The sequence below is a fragment of the Pungitius pungitius genome, chromosome 3 (genome assembly GCF_949316345.1).
Source record: "Pungitius pungitius chromosome 3, fPunPun2.1, whole genome shotgun sequence".
Taxonomy (NCBI): Eukaryota; Metazoa; Chordata; class Actinopteri; order Perciformes; family Gasterosteidae; genus Pungitius; species Pungitius pungitius.
The window spans coordinates 13854263-13877600 of NC_084902.1; the positions used below are offsets into that span (position 1 = coordinate 13854263).

At 43.3% G+C, this 23338-nt stretch overlaps 2 protein-coding genes across 2 annotated transcripts; both read right to left on the reverse strand.

Annotated features, from left to right (window-relative positions):
• Positions 1 to 236: 236 nt before the first annotated feature.
• On the reverse strand, positions 237 to 13961 carry LOC119216534 (tripartite motif-containing protein 3-like). Its single transcript, XM_037469472.2, has 13 exons — positions 13799 to 13961; positions 6441 to 6613; positions 5635 to 5875; positions 5368 to 5519; positions 5045 to 5225; positions 4212 to 4941; positions 3893 to 3996; positions 3638 to 3805; positions 3380 to 3548; positions 3009 to 3068; positions 2724 to 2794; positions 2249 to 2389; positions 237 to 2156 (listed from the first exon to the last, which is right to left on the reverse strand). Exons 2-13 carry the CDS (start codon positions 6584 to 6586, stop codon positions 2004 to 2006), a joined length of 2316 nt encoding a protein of 771 aa, XP_037325369.2. The 5' UTR covers positions 6587 to 6613; positions 13799 to 13961; the 3' UTR covers positions 237 to 2003.
• Positions 13962 to 15666: 1705 nt separating this feature from the next.
• Positions 15667 to 23057, reverse strand: fhdc4 (FH2 domain containing 4). The gene is made up of 12 exons (XM_037469422.2): positions 22196 to 23057; positions 21105 to 21642; positions 20256 to 20317; positions 19589 to 19691; positions 19368 to 19453; positions 19181 to 19281; positions 19019 to 19089; positions 18835 to 18942; positions 18643 to 18713; positions 18435 to 18552; positions 18185 to 18349; positions 15667 to 18095 (listed from the first exon to the last, which is right to left on the reverse strand). The coding sequence occupies exons 2-12, from the start codon at positions 21480 to 21482 to the stop codon at positions 16827 to 16829; spliced, it is 2532 nt and encodes an 843-aa protein (XP_037325319.2). The 5' UTR covers positions 21483 to 21642; positions 22196 to 23057; the 3' UTR covers positions 15667 to 16826.
• Between the last annotated feature and the right edge of the window lie 281 nt (positions 23058 to 23338).

Genomic DNA, 23338 nt, shown 5'->3' on the forward strand with positions numbered 1-23338 from the left:
AGCACAGCGTGGTCTGCAAATAAATAATTTTTCAAGATAATGTCTGTTATTTCTTTTCTTTTTTAGCTTTTAATATACCAGTTCTTTCAACAACATTTGCAATAGTAGAGCCAGTGTGTCTCCATAACATTTCATTCCTTATTACTGCCACTCAGTGATTAAGTTCAACATGCAAATTTAAACACAGATCCAATTCCCCCCCATGCATAGTACCAGCATAATGACTAGAACAACAGTTCAGTAAACCATGTGCTTTTATTACCAGTGCATATTCATAGAGAAATCCAAATGTGTATTGGTGAGACACAGCGCAATGTAAAATGCTTCAGAGACATTTGAAAAAGGTGTGCCTTTGACCCTTTATAGTTGTCTGGCATTCTGTTTGGCAACAAGTCAAACCACACATCAGGTGCCTGAAAAACTAAAGCTTTCCTGCTGACTGTACAGGTGAAATCGGATCATCTCGTCCCTGCCTTGGGGAGGTGAATGTAGGAGTTTGGGTGTTGAGCACAGTGCTGTGGGATATGATGTCAAACCAGGAAGTTGCCTTTTTTCCCCACTCTTGGTCTCGCTTTTGCTGTGGCACTAGGTTTCCTCAGGACATTACGAAGAACGAACATGAGGGGGAAGCGAGAGCGGCCTCAGCTCTGCTAACATGGCTTGATGTCGTGCAGGCAGATCTCAGAAATAACGTTTTTTTTTACCATATTTGAGTGAATTCTCAAGCAGAAACGAGTTTGCTGACAAATGTCATCTAATGAACTATCAAATATTTCCTAATTGTTTCTTACTGTATGTAAAGGCCAAAAAGAAAAAACACTGTAAAACAGAATTCATATGCCTTCCGGGTCAATTTTGTGGTCTTCGATAGACAGATTTTTACCGTTGAAAGCTGATACATGAAAAAACAACGTTCAAGAACATATCAAATTGTTGCAATGACGTCCCAATCTAATTTAGATGCATTTCCTGAGATTGCTTTATTTGACAGGTGTAAACTAGAATTAAGACCTATTTAATTACCAAAGGCAAAACACTTTATGAGCACATTTCCTTAGCCATAAACACTGAATAGAAAAACATCCCAAACAAAGATGGGTTTATGGCTTTAGATAAAATGCTGCGAGGACGGCACTGAATTCTGTTTTAAGGTGAAATTTCTCTTTAAGATAAAGAAAAAAAGCACATCAATTTAGAAAAATAATTTGTAAATGCTGTGCTAGTGTATAAAAAAAAATTAAATTATGTTTTTGTCTTTATTTTTTACTTTTAAAACAACAGATATATTAACAAAAAAGATTATTGTGCTGCTTACATTAGCAATAAATATGACACTCTTCAAAAAACACTTTTAAACAGCGACTTAACATCCTGCAAACGTCACCTGCCAACAGGCTGTGTTTTAAAATCATAGCACATACATAGGGGGTGATTTAATATACACAATATACATTTATGTATATACAGTACATACAGCAAATCAATGCACAGATGGTGATGACTTTTGTTTATGGGAGATGTCAATAAATGAGAAATTTTACATTTCATTGCTGGAGAAGCGTAGCGTTGTTCATTTCACTGCAAGCATTAACTAGTTTGTGAGAAAAGCAACCCATAGGTACACTGTGTCGTTGCCTAGGCATTAAGATAAAACAAAACTTCATGCATTTGGACAAGTTATGGCTCATTAAATAATTCAATCTATATCCTACCCTGCCCGGTCTCACAGAAAATGTGGCTGAATAATACCATCAACAGCGTACAATGCACAAAAAATGCCTTTGGACTTCTAAAAGCTGTCCATAGCTTTAATTCCATTACTTGTCTGAAGGATGCTACATCATCCAACCGAACAAACAACCTTCAATACACTCAGAATCGGACACTTCATTTTATCAGGTAGATCATCTGATGTGCACATCAAAAGGCTTAACTAGACTGCACCCCGTGGAGAACATTGGTCGTGTCGTTGTCAGTGTGCTTGCAGTGGCCGAGACGGCGGTCTACTGCAGGTAGCGGTAGACTTTGAAGCAGTGGTTCCCAGAGTCCGCCACCACCACATGACCATCGGATGTGAGGGCCAGCCCCTGAGGGCCGTAGAGGGGGTCCGCTGATGTGTTGATATAGGACAGGAAGGACCCTGAGCTGTCGAACACCTGGTTTGCCACACAGTACAGAGGAATGGTGAGGTGATATACTCACAAGTTGGCCTGCTGCATTCAACAAGACGTCGTTTTGTCAAGCTAACCTGGATACGACTGTTGCCCCAGTCAGCAACAATGATATTTCCGTTGGCATCCACAGCAACGCCTGTTGGAGCGTTGAACTGGCCGTTCCCTTCTCCATGGGAGCCGAATTTAAAGAGGAACTCCCCATCTGCATTGTACACCTGCACGAGAGATTTAACAGGGAAGAGAATGGAAAAACTGCATTCTGATGTGCCACATTATACAAATGTGTTAAACAAGATGAAGGGCATATTGCTAAAACGTTATTTCTATGTTATTTTCTTTATAGCATGCTTGTCTTTTTCAAATGTTTCATATGCAAAAAATGGCAGGTTATTTATAAGTTACCTAGCATCTTATTTAGATCACTGCATTAAAAAAGAACTGGGATGAAAGGCTGTTAGATATTTTTCCTACAAGAAGTTTATCCACAATACTTCCAATGCAGGTTCACAACAATAAAGAATGTACACTCATATTTGCTGCACGCCATACCTTTACTGAATGGTTATGAAAGTCTGTTACCACAATTTCATTTTTGTTATTTACGGCCACAAAGTGAGGACCTGGAAGCAGCAGAGGAGATAAGAAAAGGGAGGAAAGATGAATCATTCTCTGATTTACAACATTTGGGATGAAGTGCCACACTATTTTGGGACCGGGACACACAGGTACTGAGAGTTAACAAGGGGACAATACGGGAGACAAAGCTGATGCATCAACATCTAAAAAGAACAGATTTATTTAGTAGTTCATATTCACATTGAATAAGTTACTTACTGAAAACAGGGCCAGATTTACTGAGCTTTTGTTCCAGTGCGATGTTTGCACCACCTTTTTCTAAGAAGAAAAGAACGGGTCCATGTCAAATATTAAATTGAAAAAAGGGTGAGTTTCAACTGAAATACCAAAATATCTGAAACAACTGAAGCTATATAAAAACATGGAATTCCAGAGACATACAAATATGGAGATGCCTTAACAAATCAGATATGTACAAATGTAGAAGCATTAAAGATGAATATCTGAAAATCTGTCCCAACCTCATGCCCCGAGACATACAATACTGTAAGTATAAGTTCCCAGTCTTTGTGCAAGAGATATTATTGATTAAATGATCAAAGGTACTTGTACCAAGCATAACACGGTACCTGCAAAGTGTCTGTCTGATGTTCCTCTGGCTCCGAACTTTGTCACCAACTTCCCGTTTGATTGGAAGATGAAGACGCAGCAGGCCTTATTATCTACCGTGATGATATGTCCATTCTTATCCACGGCCACACCTTTCGGTCCCATCAGTCTCCCTGCTCCGATTTTGCTCTGTGACAACCAGAGGGACACCTTAGTAATTCAAAGAAACTTTGGGAATTTGTGCGGTAAAAACATGTTTCTTGGTTGTGGTTACTTACCTTGAACTTGCCATCCGAGGAGAAGATGCTGATCCACCGGTTATCGTAATCAGCAACAATTATGTCGCCATTCACGTCCACCGTGACCCCCGTGGGCCTCTGCAACTGCCCTGGCGAACGACCTCTGACCCCAAACCGCATCTTAAATAGGCCATCGTTTGAGAATACCTACAAAAGAACAAAATTAGTTTACATAAATTCATAAAAAGCAAAAACAATTGCCTAAATGTATAGCTCACCACAAGAGACACTGACCTGTATACACTGGTTGTTGCTGTCTGCCACCACAATCCGTCCGTTACTGGAGGTGGAGATGCCTTGTAGGTTAGTGAACTCTCCCTTATCTCGCCCTCTCGTTCCTATTACATCAACAAGACAAGATCAGGCCGTTTCAGCGCTATGCATGTAAAGAAAATGCACACATCGGTTCTCCGATCTCTTAATATGTTTAGCTTCTGTTTGACATTTTATAAATTAAGCATCATCAGGTACTAATAATCTAGAGATGGGACTCCAGCGGGAAAAAACGGCACAGAGCAGCAGTTAGCAGAATTAACAGCGGATTTTCACCCACCCACTCTGTAGATCAGCTCGTCCTCGATCGGGTTTTCTTTTTTCTTGGTGGTGCTGTACATGCTGGAGGGTCTGCGCACAGCCTTCTGTCGAACATGACCTCCTCCTCCACTCGGAGATTTCACTCTCCTCTTCACGTCGTCCGGCGACTGCAGGACGTCTGACGGCTTGACGGCGCGCAGTCGGAACGGACTCCCCCTCACCGGCTGCTCGTACAGCAGCAGAGAGAAGGTGAACTCTCCCTCGGAGCGCATGGTGTAACCGACTTCGTACGTGCCGTTCTTGTTGTCCACCACCTCAGCTTCAGTGCACACTCCGTCGGCAGAGACAATCTCCGCCCTCAGCGCCGCGTTGCCGGTCTTCACCAGTTCTCCGTCCTTGTCTTTCGTGGTGACTGTGACAGAGGTGTGCTGGCCGACCAGCGTGTGCCGCAGACCTTCGCCGGTGGCGACACTGGTGTGGCCTACGGTCCCCGTTGTGATCAGGACTCCCAGGTTCTGAATGGAGCGCCTAAGTCCGTCGGTCTCCACCTGGCACTCCAGATGTCCGTTTTCATGGGGATGCTCGGGAAAGGTGTGCCGTGCCAGCGCACTGACCCGCTCACCCATCTGCTTCTGGACCAGCAGGACCTCAGTGGCGCTGCCGTGGCTCAGGGCCTGCTCTGTGAAATTACAGCTGCTTTGAATGTTCTCTTTGCCCTGAAGCAAAGAGGTCAGCTGGGCTTGGAGCACCTACGGATGTCAAAAAGACACAAAAGGTCAGTCAGTGGAATTTGTACCCAGAACATGCCATTACTATAAATAAAAATTTTAAAAAATCACAAAGATCTCAGACCTTCTGCTTAGTGCTGCAGATGTTCTCAACCTCAGTGATAAGCGCGGTCTTGCGTTGGTGCAAAGCCTTCTCCAGCTCGTCGAAAGTGCTACTGATTTCAGTCACTGCCTCGTTTTTCCGCTCTGTAAGCTGCTTGGAGATCTCGTTCACCAGCTCAATTGCAGCAGTCAGCTGAGGTAGTCTGCCGGACGAAGGCAAAGGAGACAAACATGCAATGGATCTTTCAACTTAGCATTTTTACACTGCTAAGATCTTCTAAACACACACACACACACACACACACACACACACTTCAATATGAATTGAAGCGCTGAAAATCCAACCTGTTGCGCACAGCATCCAGCTGATTTTTTAGCGCCGACTTGTGCTGTTCCAGCACGTCCCTCAGAGGAACGGTCACATGTTCCCTGTGTTCTCCTTCTGTACACTCCAGACACATGGCGGTTTCACATGACTCGCAGTAAAACTCCATCACCTGCAGATGGTGCAGTGGAGCACAAGTCAATTGAGCATCCTTCATTGCTCGGAGTACATACGCTTACAAATTCAACGAGGCTGTGTAACACCCTCGGACCATCCGTTTTGCTTACCTTGCCCTCATGGTTGGGGCAAGAGAGCGGCTGACAGGCCGTAGCTGCACTGGCTGACTCCAGAACATTACAGGCCTCAGGTCGGCTACACTCCGGGTCTCGCTGTAACACCTCCATTAGGTTTGTGATGAAGAAATTGTTCTGCAGGGCTGCCACACCCTTCTCTGGCAAGATGGAGGTCTGTCTGCAGACTGGACAGGAGAGCGTCAATGACTGCGGGGGGATGTAGTTCTGAAGGCATCTACGGAGAGACAAGAAGCAAAAAGGGTTTCAAGACTTGCTCAGGAGACAAAACGACGATTCTGGACCGAACAGTTTTGGCTGTGCACGACGGAGAACAATATATTCTTAAAATAACTGCACTACCGGTCACGAGTGTGAGCGAAAGAGCTGTGGAAATTATGGCTTGCTGCCAACAAAGCTGCTCTTTAAAGAATGCAGTCTATTTTATTGTGGCCACGTTGAGTGATTGATGCCCCACATCACGCAGAAGCAATAAAGATGAGAAAATATTGGGCATAAAAGTGGTGGCGATCCCTTTAATGCATCCTACTTTAATCCTACTTAAATAGCAATCGAGGAAAGACAATTTGAACAAACATAATGCAATAAACTATGTGTCTCATCTTGTAATTTCCCTTTAAAATATGTTATAGCTGTACATTTTCATTACATACTGTATTTCTCCTTCATTCTCTCCCATAGTTCTACTGTTTATCTTTCTACTGCCATAATAATCTCACCGCACGATTTAACTTCGTTGAATGAAAGGGGGTGTACAAAGGAGTAAGTTTGACAGGGCTTACTTCTCGCAGAAGGTGTGTAGGCAGGGCAGGACCTTGGGGTTGTGATAGTGATCCAAACAAATGCTGCAGACCAGGAACTGCTTGTCTATCTGCCTGACCACAGGGCTGGTGCTGCCGGTCTCACGCTTAGCCATCGTGAGGGACATTCAGAGGGGACACACAGGCCGCTTGACCTGCACACACAGAGAGGGGAGACCAGACAGAGAGGTCACAAAAGCCGTGAGGGAACATTTTTGCTTACCCTCACTTATGAGCAAAGGAAGAAGTGAGTCACAATGCTGTTAACAGACCTCATCCAAAGCATGATGGTATTTCATGCACTCCCCCCCCCCTTATTAAACTGGCTTTAGTAAGATGAGAGCCTTTTTTCACAGACAACGTCTCAGTCAGCGGTTGTTTGACTTTAAAAAGGAAAAGACGATGTGATAATCAACACCGGGGGACAAAACTCTCAGAGACATTTATGCGGTTCAGGAGGCAACGTGTTTGCGTTTTTACAGCGATGTTTCATAGAGCACTACATGCATGTCTAAAATATGCCGTTATCAAAGGGGTTTTCTATTGTTGAATTTCAAATGAATAGTGGATGCCTGTGGGCGTTCTGCTCAGATGGTGGTTTCTGTTACATGAAATTGTATCACTGGGTCAGGTACAGATTATCCGAGTGGGCCGGTGACACGCTGCACATCTGTCATTTTTTACGTAAGCGCGTGAAGGATTACATGAACAGATACAACAAACTGCTTTGGTTTAGTCAATAGCTGCTGCCCGTAAAACTGCACCTGTATTTCAGGTTAAGATCAGCCCAACCTTTTTTCTAGTTAGGTGGTTAGCTTCTTTTCCCTATTCAGTGGTACAGAATGAGAAACTATCATGGCATCTTTGTTTCATTTTTTTCCCCTCAGAGATCATCTGTCTTCAAGACCCTTTTTTCCAGAATGAGACACAACATTGTAGAGGGCCCGTCGTCAGCCAGCGGCTCTTAGTAGTTTTCACTTCATTTCTGCTTTAGATGTCGCTGAAAACGCCAGCCGCGCATCGTGCCGCACACCCCACTGTGCCTCCATCGTGAAAGATCTCCACTCCATCGAGATTTCTTCACAGATAGAAGGAATATTAAAGTAGAGGGCTTACATAAAAAGTCAAGGAATGGTGTCAGACTACGGGTGTGTACCACCGTTGGCTGGAAGAGCTCTGACATGTTGAATTACAGTCAAACATATTGCTCTGTAGAAACAAAAAGGATGTCATCTTACATGTGGGCGAGGCGGATTTATCGCTAGAAATACAGTACTTCATAAACACAAAGAAAATAGGAGAACTTCTAGTTGGCCGATTCAATGCCGCAAGCTGCCCTCTGCTGCACACTGTGCCAACACACTTAGACGGACAGGGATATCTGAAACAACTCTTCACAAGCAAAGCATGTACACACTAGGAGATGTTTATATGAAGTGGAAAACTCTGATTGGTCTACATTCATATAAACAGCGCACAATGTCCCGCCCGAGGTTGTAGTTGTAATAAAACAATTGTTAGCTGGAGTGGCTCAATGAAACAAATTGAAGTGGGAACCACCCTGTTTGACTTGATTCAACTGCAAATAAACAAACACAGATTTAGATCGGAATGCGACGCATCATAAGTAACTGAAATATCATTCAATATCAGTCACTGATTTTTATTTGTTTTAAGTTTTGAGAAAAGATCCAGTTCAACAGAAACTAGATCAAGTGGATCACAGTATGGATTCAGTGCAATTCAACACACCAAAACAACAGAACAAATGTAGGAGTTTACACTTTACATAATAATCAATACACTCCATTCATACAAGTTAAGAGCCATGATCTAGATCGAATTCATTCTAAAAAGAGACACACAAACCCTTCCTTATTAAAAGGAACAGCCATTAACTCTGCATGCGTCACAGCGCTGTGACTGTACACTCCTTCAGCCTCGCCTCATCTCTCACCCACTGTTCCAACAACAACAACATCAGCTTCATCTCCTGCTCTCTCAGTCGGGATGAGGCTAATCGGGCCTGCACATCACCCTACACAAAGCTCCCCACTCACAATTACAGCCACAGGCCCTTATTCTTTGAGCAGCGAGAGGGCGGGGGAAGCGTCAAAACGTCACTCCCTAAATTCCTTTCCCTGACGCCTGATTGGCCGAGTTCAGGTGCCACCTGTCTGTCTGACAGTCTGTCTATATAGAGACGAGGGGGGGTGGGGGGGGTTCACAGTGAATTGGGTGGCCTGTGTCCCATGAGCAAGCAGGCCTCAGAGGCAGCTGTCCTGCTCTGCAACACAGTGCAGCTCTAACAATGGCATTCCAGATCTGCTCAGAGCTCACTACCCCCCTCCCCTCATGTTTTTTCCCTTCTTTCTATTGTCCTCCTTTTCTCCCCTCTCTCTCTCTCGCTCTCTCTCAAAAACCCCATAGATGCGCTCATAGCATCAGCAGGTGCCCGAAATCCTTCAGATTGGGGCCCCGTTGCTGCGCCTTCCTAAGTGACGGCTGGGCCTACGGGGGGAAAGGAGCCCTGCGAGTCCTTCCCCCGTCCAGACAGCCCCGGCCCGCTCTGCCTCCTGTTCCCGTCTCTTCTCAGAAGGCCTCCCCGCCCTTTAAATGGACTCTGAAATGCAGCAGCTGAACAGTGACATCAGGAGGGAGCTTGTGAAGCCAAAGCCCTCAGGCTCCTCCCCTTTCGGCTGCCTAGCTTCTCCCTTCAGAGTTGCAACCCTACATCCCCCCCCCCCCCCACACCCCCACCTTCCCTTCCCTTCCCTCCCTTCCTCCCTCCCTGCGCGTCAGTCGTTCTCTCAGCAGCACTTCTTGGCTCAGTTCCTCCCACTCACAGTCGCTCCACCACAGCAGCTTCCTTTAGTTCTCAATAATATCAATAAAATACATTGAATTACAAAACAGATGATGGTCTAAATACACAATCGCAGCCTAAACATATGTAACAATACATTCTTACAACGGTGTGCTCATATATCAATGCTCTCAAAAATAGTATGGTATACAAGGCATCATTCTATAAATAGCGCATAATCCATCAATTGAGGGATTCAAAGTAGCTATGAGACATGCAGTAATGATGACAGGAGTACAGAAACATTCCCTAAATCAGCTTCTGTAATGTTTGAAGCACGTGACTCGATCCTCTTCAAAGCTTTGTCACAGGAACTGCATGATCAGCTCTTCCCACAGATGAGGTCACTTTTTAGTTAGGCAGAAAACCCACCGAACGTGAAGGTTGCTTTTTTTTTTTTTTAAATGGCAAAGCGTCTCTGTCCACTCTCACCCTGCATTACAGTTAAGTGGCTTATCGTCCTCCTGCAGGGTCAAGCCCTGTCTGCCATCTGGATTAGTGTCTCCCAGACTCTGATGACACCAACACGTCCAGTCAACTCAAATCCTAAGCCGAAATAGCAAACACCTCATTTCACTGCACACACAAACTTGGCCTGACGCATGACTCATATTTTATTGCCATCAGTGATGCAGCAGTCAGAGCAGTAGCCATTTCTCGTCCGTAGACCAGACTATAAGGGGGTATTTTTTCCTTCAGGTGAGCTGTTTGTGTGCAAAAACAACTCTGATATGAATGGGTCAACTACATTTCAGCAACATGAGCTCACATTCAGAGAAAACATTGCTCTCGGCTAAAGCAGCTCAGATTTCCTCTCGTGCACAAGGGCAGGCGTGCCCTGCGTTTCACCTCTCCCGTCAAGTGCTTGTTTCTTTAGATGTAAACTTGGACTAGAGAGGCGCAATGCTTTCTGCCAACTATCATCATCATTTAGATCCTCTTGGCTAACCGGGATATGGTTCTAAAAAATAAAAAAATGTTGCAATTGAGACCTTTTTAAAAGGCTTTCATGACTACAAATTTAGACTGACCGAAGTCTCCGGGTCAAAGATCTTGAAGATGTGGTCTCGACTAAAATGGTCGACTAGGCCAAATATTGGCACATGCAACCTCACCCGCAAAATAATTAAACTGATGAAATGAACTGTGTTCCATGCACTGTGTTGTACAATCTTGTATTTTTATTACATGTTTACTACAATCCCATCATTGTGACACGATTGCCCTGAAAGTTACCAAACTTAACTCGGACTGCTCAGGCCTGCAGGATGTTTGCACTGCGAGGGCCGTACAGAGTAGTAACCCTGCGCTTCCTCTTCCGCTGTTTGAGTAAGACACGACCAGCTTTTCCTCAAACCGCGTCCAGTATTTTGTGTTACTGTAATTGCTGAACCTGTAATGGATTATACTCACCATTTGTTTTAATTGTTTCTCTGTGATATCTTCTATATGTGAGCCAGCAGAGAGGACTTTGGGCTAAAAGACTTCAGATTACATCGCTTTCAAACATTCAGCTGTTAGCATTAGCATTCAGCTGTGTGCTGGACCGATAAACCCAGACAAAAGTCTCAGTAACCTGAAATAGGAAGTGTTGGCCCTCGTTGGTCCTCAATGGTGTGCTGTCCAGATTGTGTTTAAATTTAGACTGTAGTTTATGTTTCCATCCAAATCTGTTGTGTGCTTGTGCATGTGTCATCATGCAGTAATTTCTCCTGCCTACACTCAGTCTGAGCAGAACTATACATCCAATGATCTAATGCATTTGATTGAATAGAATTTGTTTAACAATCAAGGAAGCATGATTGTAACAAAGAAGTACCTGTGTCTCACCGAAAGAGAAAGAAGAAGGTCAAATGAAACACAATTGTGCCAATGATTTTAAATGAGCAGCAGGGATGCATTATCATCGGGAAACAACATTTCTAAAACACATCGTCAATACACGATAATAAAGGTAATAAAATCCAAAATCAAAACAGAAATGTGTGCTCCTTATCCCCGTCTGGATTGATTTCAGTGTCCCATTTGTACAAGCAGTGACAATCCAAATAACCTTTGTACGGTTTACAACAACACGCCTGATATAAACCTGAGAAATCTAGAAAATCCAATTTCTGAAAGTACATGTTTGTGGTTTGAAAGCGTCGTGGGGCCAGCGAGGGGGCCTGGCTCTATGATGAATCATCAATCATTATTCACACAACACAGAAACTTCTTCTCCTCAAACTAACAAGCGACCCCGTACACTTCACTGCGTCAGTGCTGCAGAATTTAAATGTATTAGCAAGTATGTGTACACACCTTGTGCAAACACACAGAAATTTTACTCCCTTTTTTCACCCCCTCAATGTGCTTCCACTAAAAATAAAAACAATAAACTGGAGATAAGGACAAAAATGTAAATAAAAATAAAAATAAAAAAAACTAGAATCTATAGATGTGAAGAAATAGGTTTGAATATGATATTGTATGACCATATATAAAATGAGACAATCAATAAAATGAGAAATAAAAGTGTTCGGTAGACTGACCTTGTAGCTGATGTCTTTAATGTGCTTTAGTTGGAGGACATTAGATTGATGAGATCTGACCCCGACCCACATGACAGAAAGGGATCGCATCACGTCGAGTACAGCAGTCAGCAGAGTTTTTAATCAACACCGACACAAAAAGCTTTGTGTCCCTCCCAGTGAGCCCACCATCGCAAAGCCACGGCAGAAGACAATGCAGCCGGCAGGCAATGTGTCTGCAGGCACAACATGCAGTGCACATTTTTTATAGAGGGCTGAGCACTGCTGCGACCCTCATCCACCTGCAGTCAGAGCCACGCGGTGACACCACGTCTTGAACTGATGGGATTTGGGCGCCGCAGATGGATGAGCAACACAGTGGGAGCATTTGAGTCACGGATTTGATCTTTGTTAAGTTACTGTGTACTTGTGGTGCTGACTTTCATGAAAATGGCTGAATGTAAACAAGGAAAATCCATTTCATAAGAGTTGGCTGTATGAAATGCAGTTCTCAGTCTAGAAGTGAGTCATGAGTATGCATTGGGGGAAGGGATTTATAATTCTCTTTTTTTTTTTTTAAACCTATTTTTCTTTCCTCACACAGGCCAATGCCATATTATTACATTACATACATGAAACACCCTGCAGTACAGTTAATAAGTGCACTGCAGGGCAGTCTCTATTGTACTGCGAGGGAACTACAAGCCTTATAAAATAAAGTCAAATAAAGGGGTTTGTACCATTCGATTTCAGCGCTTGGCTTTAGAAAGTATAGCCTTTAAAACAGGGACTGCCCCCGGTGTTTATTATTCTGATTTATATGAGCATAATAAAACCTGGAAATCGAGTTACTAAACCAATGACTGGAATAATCAAGGCATATTATCATGATCAATCATTTGGTTATATGTATGTCTCGCCTTGGTGTACAGATTATTTTGACAATAGGCCCAACTGCATTTTCATTTCATATTTATGCATTCAGAGGTTCTTTATAGTCACTACTAAATGCTCTAACTGCTCGGTTCCTGGTAGCCTGCAATTGGTTCATATTTCAATATTTACAAAGACTCAGTGAAACAATTCAGGGTGTAGTGGTAGAGTCAACATCCTTGCAGCAAAATTGTACAAACGCAACTGGCCACGTCCAGGTAAAAAAAAAACAAAAAAAACATTGCACATAATCTGACTCCCATGACTCCACTCATACGGACCGAGATGTCCCGAGACGGACATGTAACCCCTGCTGAGCATCTGCCCTCAGGCACAGCACCCAGGACGGTCTGCAGCCTCCCTGTGACCCAGCGCAGACAGACGAAGTGCCTCGTCAGCCGCACTCACCACCAGGCATCAGGGTTTTACACTAAAAAAAAATCACCCTGACTCCAGGACAAAAGACTAATAAGAAAGGCAACCAGTGAGCCATATGCTCACAGTCCAAAGCTCGACAGTGATGCATTAGGCTGTGGCTGCAGCACAATGCAACACTAAGCACTCACGGGATGACACGAGCGGACAAGACGCTGATTCACAGGTTCCTCAACGCAACTTCATGCATATTCACAAACAGAGGAGCAAGGGTGCATCGCTAATCCTCGAGACAAAAGAGCACGTCAGGACGGCAGGCTGCAGCGCGGATGCCCACCTGCCACAGAGCCGCCTGCAGCCCGGGAGCTAAAATGGAGAAGCGTGTGGGCTGCTTGAGGAAGCGAGGAGGAATCAAGAGAGCGGGCTTTTTAAGTGCAACAGTTGCTCTCACGGGAGGCTCAAAACGCAACGCTTCTACTCCATGATTTTTTTTGATGAATAAATACCGAACAGGCCTGGAATTGAACCACATGCTAGGATGGAGGGATCAATGATTTTAATCTTCACTCATTCCGGTCCACTGGGCTGTTTTACTCAGGGCTCCACGTGATGGCACAAAACAAGATGCGGTAGAGAACAAGCGGACTGTTACTCACGTGGATACCGAGCCGCGAGGAGGGGAGCGGGGTGTCAGCCTTGCAGGCCGCCGAGAGAGCTTCCCATTGTCAAGAGTCTCTATCCTCCACCACGAAAATCCTCAGAACGGGGCGACGGAAAGGAAAAGGGCAGGGTCTGTCTGGGAGAAGAAGGGGACAGTGAGCAGCAGGCGAAGGGAAAGGAGGAGATTAGGGGCGGGGCTTACACGCAGCATTGGTCGGGAGGCCGATGGGAGGAGCTACGGATCCCAGCAGCATATGGAGGGATGGATGGAGGAGGGGAGGGGAGTTATGCAAAAGAGCTGAAATCTCAGGAACCGACCGCGGGATGGAGTCTTTCTGGTGCAAAGGGGTTTGGCTTCCTTAGATTCCGCCCTGTGCTCTTAAAACGACAAAGGATGCAGTTTTATTACCCCTCAGCTTCAGTGTTAGAGGACGCGCAGAGTTGTGTTTCGGAGCATCGAGACACAACCAATGTACCGCGGAGGGAAGTCATCAGGCAGATCCATGTTGTTTTCCCTGCATATCAACAGTCTAAAAGCAATTCAGTGGGAGGAGAGCGTCAAAAAGGCAGGGGGAGCCCTGTGTGATCTCGTGTGGGTGATACAGTTATTTGGGTGGAGTCAGGTGGTGGAGGGATGGCTGTTGAGATCAAGGCACTTGAGTAGAATCTTTTTTAGACTGTGCGCAGACGGGAGAAAAGGAGGTTTTGACTCAAAAGTAGGCCTACGTGAAAGGGGTATGAGAAGAACAAAGCAAGTAGCTTCAGTCTCCCATCTATTTCATTCTGAAGGTTCATCAGTGGGGGGGGGATGGATAATGCCCCAAGTGTATTCTTGTAAGGGGGATGACAGAAAGCGATGAACGAAAAAAGGTGTGATGGCAATGCGATGTAATGTGGATGCACTGTGTGGGCCTACTGGGGAGGCGCAGCCCGTAGGGAGTTGGTTGGGGGTGGGGCTTGGGGTGAGGGGCAAACACAGTCCTCTCTGGGTTTTTATCCTGGAAGGTGGCGTTACCATGGAGACTGCTTCCATCATAGTTTAGTCAAGATGGCTGTTTTAGTGTGGCTGCGGTGGTGAGCAGGTCACACAGCAGTATCTCTCACTGGCAAGACTAGAGGAACCGAAATAGCTTATTGCATGGTGTGTATCACGGTGGAGATTCCAAATGTCGAAGTATTTCAAAAAAAAATTCTAACACATTTCAATCAGGATGAAAATACATCCAATTTGCTTAAGCTAAATTATATTTTTTATTGATTTATTGGGGCTAACCTTTGTGGGGGGTAAAAAATGAGATTGCTCATAGCAACTGCAAACTGCATAGTCCAGCAATAAATACCTAAATAACGAAGAATCACATTTCTAACAATCTAACAATACTAGAAAATGTCCACCATCCAAGATTATATTACAAACTTCGTAAAGCTTGTTTTCTTCCTATTTTGGAATATATTTGTTTAACATAATGATTTTAATACTCGGCTTCCTTTAATATGTGGAGAGCAGTTATCTTGACGTTTGAGCTAAAGCTATTCTCTTACTCAAAAATGTGTATGCATACGTATTTAAAAATCCCACTGATTAGATAGTCAACTCATGATTTGAGTGAGTTATTATTTTCTCTATTTATGATAGCTTGAGTCTAATACATAATTAATACTAAAAAATAGAAAGCATTTTGTTACTCCATATTGGTACAAGCTGTGGCCTCACTAGCTCTGTATCTGCTCCAAGCCAGTGAGGGAGTTGTCTGGCATGTGCACCAGTGTGCAGAAGTAAATGAATGGCGACTGGTTCCTTTAGATCATAAAAACCTCAACCTTCTGCTTTTCCCTAAAGCCCGATAATTTTATGCTCCCGTCTTACACATTAATTTACTTCAATAATTCTGCAAAGTTGCAAATTTCAACCCTGACAAAGAAATGACTCAGTATTTCGCCATTTTTCCAACTGATGAGAATCAATGCCGTCATTTCAAGGTATTAAAAGGTTTTGGAGTGCGTGTGCGCACTATTCTTTTGCTTACTTGGCAGTGTATACCATGGAAATCCACAACACCCACACTTTCTGAGCAGAGGTTTACTGTTATATTCTGCCACCTAGTGGTACAACATAAACAAGCCCCTTCCAAAAGACATTTTGTAACCCGAATGGTGGCATTAGTAGTGCAGTAGTAAATGAATGGAGGAATGTTCGTGAAAACATGCAAACGGCAGTTTCCTTTAAACATTGGAGATTCTTAGTAAAGCTACTACATGCAGAGCAGTCTTTTAAACCCTTTTGTTCCCTGGACACAAACCAGTGAGAGCCATTAAAGAATAGTTTCTTTTTCAAGATCAGTGTTGTTTTTTTCTCTTATTACGGGTTTATATTTGTCGTACGGTTGCATTAATATTTCCAGCTCAATAGGGGTGAATATGCAGACTGATTTCTTGTGCTCTGAGCCAACCCACTGAGAGTTGAATGAACCAACTTTGAAAGCAGTTCTGAAACCGAAAACTCAGTTTCCCATCTCAGGGTAAATCAACTCAGTTTTTTAAACCTTGAAACGGACCCCTGATGTTAAATATTAATTTATGTTCTCAATACAAGCTGCAACATTCCAATTTTCAGTTATGACAAAGAAATGACTCAGTATTTCAGTATTTATCCAACTGATATTATACTGATATTAATATCCAGCAAATAACACAAGTTTAACAAAGCTTCAGCTGATTGTTCTTTTGTTTACGTGGCAGTGTACACCTTGCATGGAAATCAACAACACCTGAATTTTCTGAGCACCAGTTCACTGTTGTATTCTGCCACCTAGTGGTACAACATGAAACAAATGGTCCTCTAAGAAAAAAAAAAAAAAAAAGACCTCTCCAACCTCTATACAAGAAGTCTATTCATTTCGTCATGTGCGCTTTATCAATTAAAAGAAATTGACATTAAATATAACAATACATTATTACCAGGATATGTTAAAAGATAATACTAAAGTTACATGTGCTGACCTTAAATGGGATACATCTTAATGCTCACACAGCAGAATCATTGCCCTTATGGACAGTTTCCTTGCTGTTCTGCACTTTGCTCAGGTCTCCAATGAGTTTAAAAAAGTTAAAAAATAGTCCAGAGTTTTCAGTCTTAATCTGTGTACTTATTGGGGGAATGTCTTCACCATTACTTTGCATGGGGCTGTCCGTGAGCTCTCCAGATTCGTTTTGTGGCCCGTGAGCATCTCCATCTGGAATCTGGGTGATTGAAACATTTGGCTTGCTTGGCTTCTCTACTGGAACAGAATTCTGGTCTTGAGCACTACATTTTGGAAAGTTGTGAGAGGTTTCAGTAAAGTCAAACACTTGTTTCGAGGGACTTTGTTCAGCATCTTCTGCTGGTACTGTCCCTTTTTCTCTTGCGACCGAATGAGGAGGAGTTCTGACTGGAGGCGCAGCGAACAGATCGTGTTCATCTCCCTCCGTTTTAGGGACTTTGGTAGGAAGAGTATGGCGGCGGCCAAGGTTACGTTTGGCAGAAGATTGAGGATTTAGCAAAAATTGTACTAAATCCTTATTGGTGGGGTCTTCAGGATATCTCTCGGTTTCTTGATCAAAGGTGCGTTGTCGAGGCAGGTGGGTACTTGGACCAGGAGACTTCTGATTTTCCAGATAATTGTCATCAGATGAGACACTACTGTGGCTGTTCTGAAAGCGCAAAACCTTTTTGGATGCTTCACGCAACGTTTGAGCCTCCTCCTCATTATTATCCTGTAGATCTTCCTCACAATCATCCGTGGCAGCTGAGGAAGATCTGCCTGCGGGCGAAACGCCGGTGGTCCTACCGGTCGGCTGTGTGAAATCTGCAGAGTCCTCCTTTGTGGCGATGTTCCCCTCTTCTTCATTTGGATTACCACTTTCTTCCCAGCATTCCTCGCCATCAGACTGCTCTTTCGGTGAAAGGTTCTGTGTGAGTTCAGCTGCTGAATTCCACTCTTTTCTGAACATGTCGTTACTCTTGAAACCTCTTAATTGTTTTCCAGCTGGCAGGTGAACCTTACATGTCATTTCTGACAGGCTCCCGTTGTCGGGGCTGCCACTCGAGGGGCTTCCATAAGTGGAGGAGGGCCTCGCGGTTCTTCTTTGGGGGACACCCTTCGTGAGGAAGTTCTGTAGTATTGACTGCAATGCAATTCCATCCATTTCCTTGTCTCTACTGGAGCAGGTGGCAGTGGACCTACGTTTGGCGGCGATCTGCAGTCTGTCTCGGTGTCTGCGCTTCACCTCTGCCACCTCGCGAGCCTTGTTTTCCTGCAGAAAATCCCAAAGTTAATGGATCGAACGATATATCTTTTCTTTCTAAAAAAAAGAAAAGAAAAAGTAACAGAATGCAGGATTACCTGCATGGCCCGCGTAAATCTCTCACAAAAGGAGTTGAAAATGGAGAAGCACTCCTCCAATTTAAACATGCTTGGATTTTCACAGAAGTACTCCGCCACAGAGTCACTCACTGACTGCAATTCCTCAAGATCAGTCTCTATTTCTGCCAAGCAGACTTCAGCCTCCTGAATGGAGCCCAGACAAAAAACATAAGAACATTGCAATTGACACAAAGTAGACCTTGATGTTCCAACAAAAAGGCATCCTCACTTTCAGAAAATCCTCCATCTGTGCCTTCAGGTCTTCTTGCTTCAAGGTGTCAGCTTTGGCAGCTTGAACTCTTCTTACTTGTTTATCAAACTCTGCTTCAATTTCACTTTTATTCATTCTAAGAAAAGAAAGAAAAAAAAAGATTAATTGTAATCCGTACAGCAGAAAAAAAGAGTCATAATGTATATGCTGGGGCCGGATTGTTTACCTTGCTGCAGCTTCAATGTGTTTGAGTTGGTCTGTAAATTTAAGAAGTTCCACATCCACCTTCAACGCTTGCTGTGGTGAACATGAAAGTTTGTATTAAAAAATATATATATTTTCACATTTCCCAAACATATCGTAAGATTCGGGAAAACTTAGCACTGCAACCAGATTAAAAGTAATAAAAGTTACTTGCCATCACAACATAATGCATGAGATTCATGCCGGGTTTGTTTGCTTTGGTATCCACTAGCTTTAATAGAGAAGCCATTCGGAAGCCAACTGCACTGCCTGCATAGCCCCCCTATGATGAAATTAAATAATGAGACTCAGAGATGAACAAACGCATAGAAGAGTCCTTTTTCATATTATACACTCACCGCATTCATGTAATTGCCCGTCTTCAGTACCAGTCGAATGACAGAATGGAGATTATCAGACTCCAAAAGCTCTGAAATAAGACGCACATGGTGAATTCAAAGTTGAAATTAATTTACCACTAGGATTTTTTTCAAAATCTGTCACAAGAAATAAAACATTACCCTTTCCAGCTGCTGATAAAGTGCCAATGCATTCTTTCATGTCATTCATAAGGGGGAATAATTCCTCCTTGAGCACCAAGCTGCTAAGACGCTCTTTGTAGCTAACAGACAAACAATATCAATCATTAGTGGACTACTACTGACATTTAACACTTGAAATACATGGCATTACATTCAGGCAGCTCACCTGGGAATCTTGACTAGCATTAGCATGAACAAATCGGCTTCAGGTAGACTGGAGTGGTCACCCTTAAAGCTCACCAGCTGCTTCTCCTGGCAAAACAAAGAAAAGATAGCATGGATCCTAAAATCAGTGTCATTTGGATTAAATTAGAAGCAACAAAATTGCCAGATTGACCGAACACATTCAAAATGTAGGGGGAAAATATAGACCACTGTCACAAGTACCTCCCCTTCCTCTGGCAGCAGCTTGCACAGCTCCCTCAGTTTTCCAGAACCAAAGCTGAGACTACTTCCGGATTTGATTTCTTCAATCATCTCTTTTACAGGCCTGCGCAGCGTGGTGGAGACAAATGGGGTTGCAATTATCTTGATATTTTTGTTGAGGGTTGGGACTGCAAATTATTGGTGCGAGTTTTCCACTCATTTACGTAGATTGAAAAAAAAAAAAAAATAGGCTGCTGATATCAACAAGCCTCTACCTGCTCCAATAGTTTTCCAAAAATAATTAAACAAATATGAGACTTGTTCGGAAAATAACAGAAGAAGCAGGCGCTTCGTTAAAACGATGGTGTTGGACTATATGTTGTTTTGCTGTTGCAAATGCTTACTTAGTATGTTTTCCATTTCTGTCTAGCATGCCAAATAGCCTCGGGCAGTACATTTACAATTACCGCTCTAGAACTGATGATGGTGTTACTAGGAAGGTAACCTGTTGGAATAGTCATTCAGTGTACGTCAGACCTGTCGGACCTGTCGGGACATGTTGGCCTTCAAAACCTTGTGGATATGATGCAGTTCCGTTGCTTACTAGTCTGCCTGCCCCATCCTGTGTTTTACTGTAGAACATGACCCGATCATTGCACACACCCAATGAGTACGAACACTGACTCACCGTTTGAATTGCTTAAGGAAAATTCCAATGTTCATGCTACTCTTGGAGCTCAGGATGGAAACCTGGAAACAGACATGGGTACAATCAGCTCGTCAGTCGCTAATATGGTTTCATTAGTGGCTTGAGCAGTACATTTAGTATCATGTCCCTCAGCTTTCCAAAAAGACAGTTGATTCCAAAGGTTAAGGATTCTTTGAGTTGATTCTATTGAGCAATCAGGTCAAAGATACCATTTCCTCAGTGTCTCTCTTTAAAAAATGGGACATGGGTCAAAGTAAAAGTTTGGTCCCAACGGTTCCAAAAAAGAAAAATTGAGAAGGTCATATGCTTTTGATTAAGACTCAAGACTCAACATTATAATTGAATGGCAAAGAAGTTTAAACGGTAACTTAAAAGAAGAGCACCAGTAGAATACAATACAGAATTACGCTCTATGAGGACACAGTTATGCCTTCCTTTAGTAAACAGATTGAAGAATAGTGAGACTCCACCCTTGTATTGAGACAAGCAGTACATGGCTGCTTTCTATTCTGGTGATCCAATATACAAATTAATAGAGAATTGTTCTAATGTCACAAGGGAAAAGAAAAAAGACAACTAAAGTTCCATTCCTTACAAATCACATGTGATTGTCTTAAGTGGAATAAGCTCAACAGAAATTGTTTAGTTTGTTGCCTCGGTGGTCAGATCAATCCAGGTCTAAAGACGTTGTTTTCATATCTCAGCGTTACACAACAAAAGTACCAAACGTTTCAATAAACCACTGCAAACATTAACATGGTTAAAGAGTTATTCCTACTCTGGCACATATTAGCGTGAAACCTGGATCACGTGGCCGGGACAACTCACCGTAACGCCCCCTGAGGCCGCAGTCGGCTGGCCCCTCAGACTCTGGCGGTTCTGGGCCTTGAGTTGTTGCTGGTTCTGCTTGTGGCTGAAGAGCTCCTCCATGTGATCAGTGTCCAGCTCATATTCCCCATCAGTCTTATCCGCGGTCCAGATGTTGTGCTTGCCTACCACAGTGTGTTTAGGAAGGGTTTCCCAGTTGAAATTGCGCATCTTGGAGCGCCGCAGCGCTCCCCTGGCAACGAGGCCACCACCATGTAGGGGTGGAGGAAGGCCAGGGGCTGGAGGTGGAGGAGGAGGAGGAGGAGGAGGAGGAGGAGGTGGTGGTGGTGGTGGTGGTGGAGGTGGAGGTGGAGGAGCGGGAGGACCTCCTTGTTGCATTGTTTTTCAAGGAGCTCTCAGCAGGTTTGGGAGGCAGTCATCACAGTCACAAAGAGCGATAAAAATCTGCAGTCAACTATAAACAACCCTGAATGACCGTCTTCGTGGGATTGTGCCTTAGTTGTTGTGGGACGTTGCTCGTTAGGATGATACATCCAGACTGAAAGAAAATCAGGGTGGGGACAGATTAATACAAAAAATCTAACAGTGATTAGTGATGAATAAAACATTCACCGTCTCCATTGTAGTCCAAATTAATTACATTAATGCTACATGGGTTGTCAAAATCTATGAAAAACACAACAATATAACACGCCTGGAGTAGCGATGCAGAACTTACTCACAAACAATTAAAATGCTTACAAATTGTTATGGGATATTAGTTGCTTTATATTATAACAATTATACGTGAATAGCTATTGACCATATATAATGTAATCTCTTAGACTGAGTTAGTCACTCTTCTTCAGGGAAACCTCAAGTGTGACCAATTCAGTTCAAGGGGATATATACAAAAGTATTTTGCAAAAACAAACAATATATACAAATTCTAAATAATAAAAACGTTACTTGTGACTTGTAATTGCCTTGTGTATTATTCAGTATTCAGCTCAATGCAACTTAGTAGATACATTAACAGAACCACCATTCGCCTCAATGTTTGTTAACACTAACGTCAAACATAAGGAACTAAAAGGTAAACTAAAACACACCTTTGTTTTCGATCCACCCGCTGGCCCGTGAGCCGAATCTTCCTTTCTCTCCTTCTCCCGTCGTCTTGTTACCTGCTCAAACTTTTGCCGTCAACGACCTGCGCAGCGCGAGCGAAGGTTGTCGAAACTGCGGGAGAGTGCAGCAGCAGCAGCAGCAGCACGCCCAGGTGTCATGGCAGCCCACTCCTTCCCAGCGGGAGGAACGGCGGGATTAACCCATTATTTATCTGGGCTTGTTGGCTTTTGTTTGTGGCCACGTTGTTTCCTGTCCAACTGTCGTGAACTTTAGTGAGCGGTTCACTCTTATAGACCCTTCTGGCGAGAAGAAAGCTCTGGCTGATAGCGCCATTGATTTGTTTGAAGCTGCTTAAAGCCGCCCGAGTAAACGCGGAAATTATTTTTAAGAAAAACACTTCGTCAATTTTAAAGTTGGCGTCCTAGACTGCATTTTTGTCAGCAACATTAAATAGTAAATGAATAAATCCGTACAAACGAAACCAAATGCTTTAGTTATTAATTAAGCCATTCGGGTTTTTTTTTTCAATTTGGGCTTGTCTGTGTCGTGTCCTGCAGCACTCTGACCCAGAAATGATACAGTTTCGATTGCTTTTGTATACAAATCAATAGTCTACAATCAAATTTGAGATTTAGAAAAGTGTTTTAAATAGACTCCTCGTCTGCAGTATATCAAAAGAAGAAATAGGGATCTGTTGAAGGAAGTGTATGTTTTAAAGTAGTGACAATTGGGAGGAGCCACATTAAGGGTGAAAATGACACACCAAAACGGAATGAATCAGTTAATGTTAGTATGTGATGTGTATTTGTCAAACATATCTCAAGTGCACCTTTTTTAACTGACTGAATGGGCAACAGAAATGACCTTTTCAATGTTAACTGATACTGTTTAAATGTTTTATCATTAGAAATGTGTCAATACTGGTGCAGTAAAATAATCAGTTTAGTGTCAATAGGGCTATTAACTACATGGTGTAATCCTCTCTAAACCGTACCAGAAGTCGGCCATTTTTATTTTTGAGTGAATTTTGTGTCTATTATTGGCCATCTTTGGTCCATTTAGCAGCCCACAGTGGACAGAAGTGGTGGCAAGTTTGCGGAGCAAACTTCCCAGCGTTGTGCAGTCTA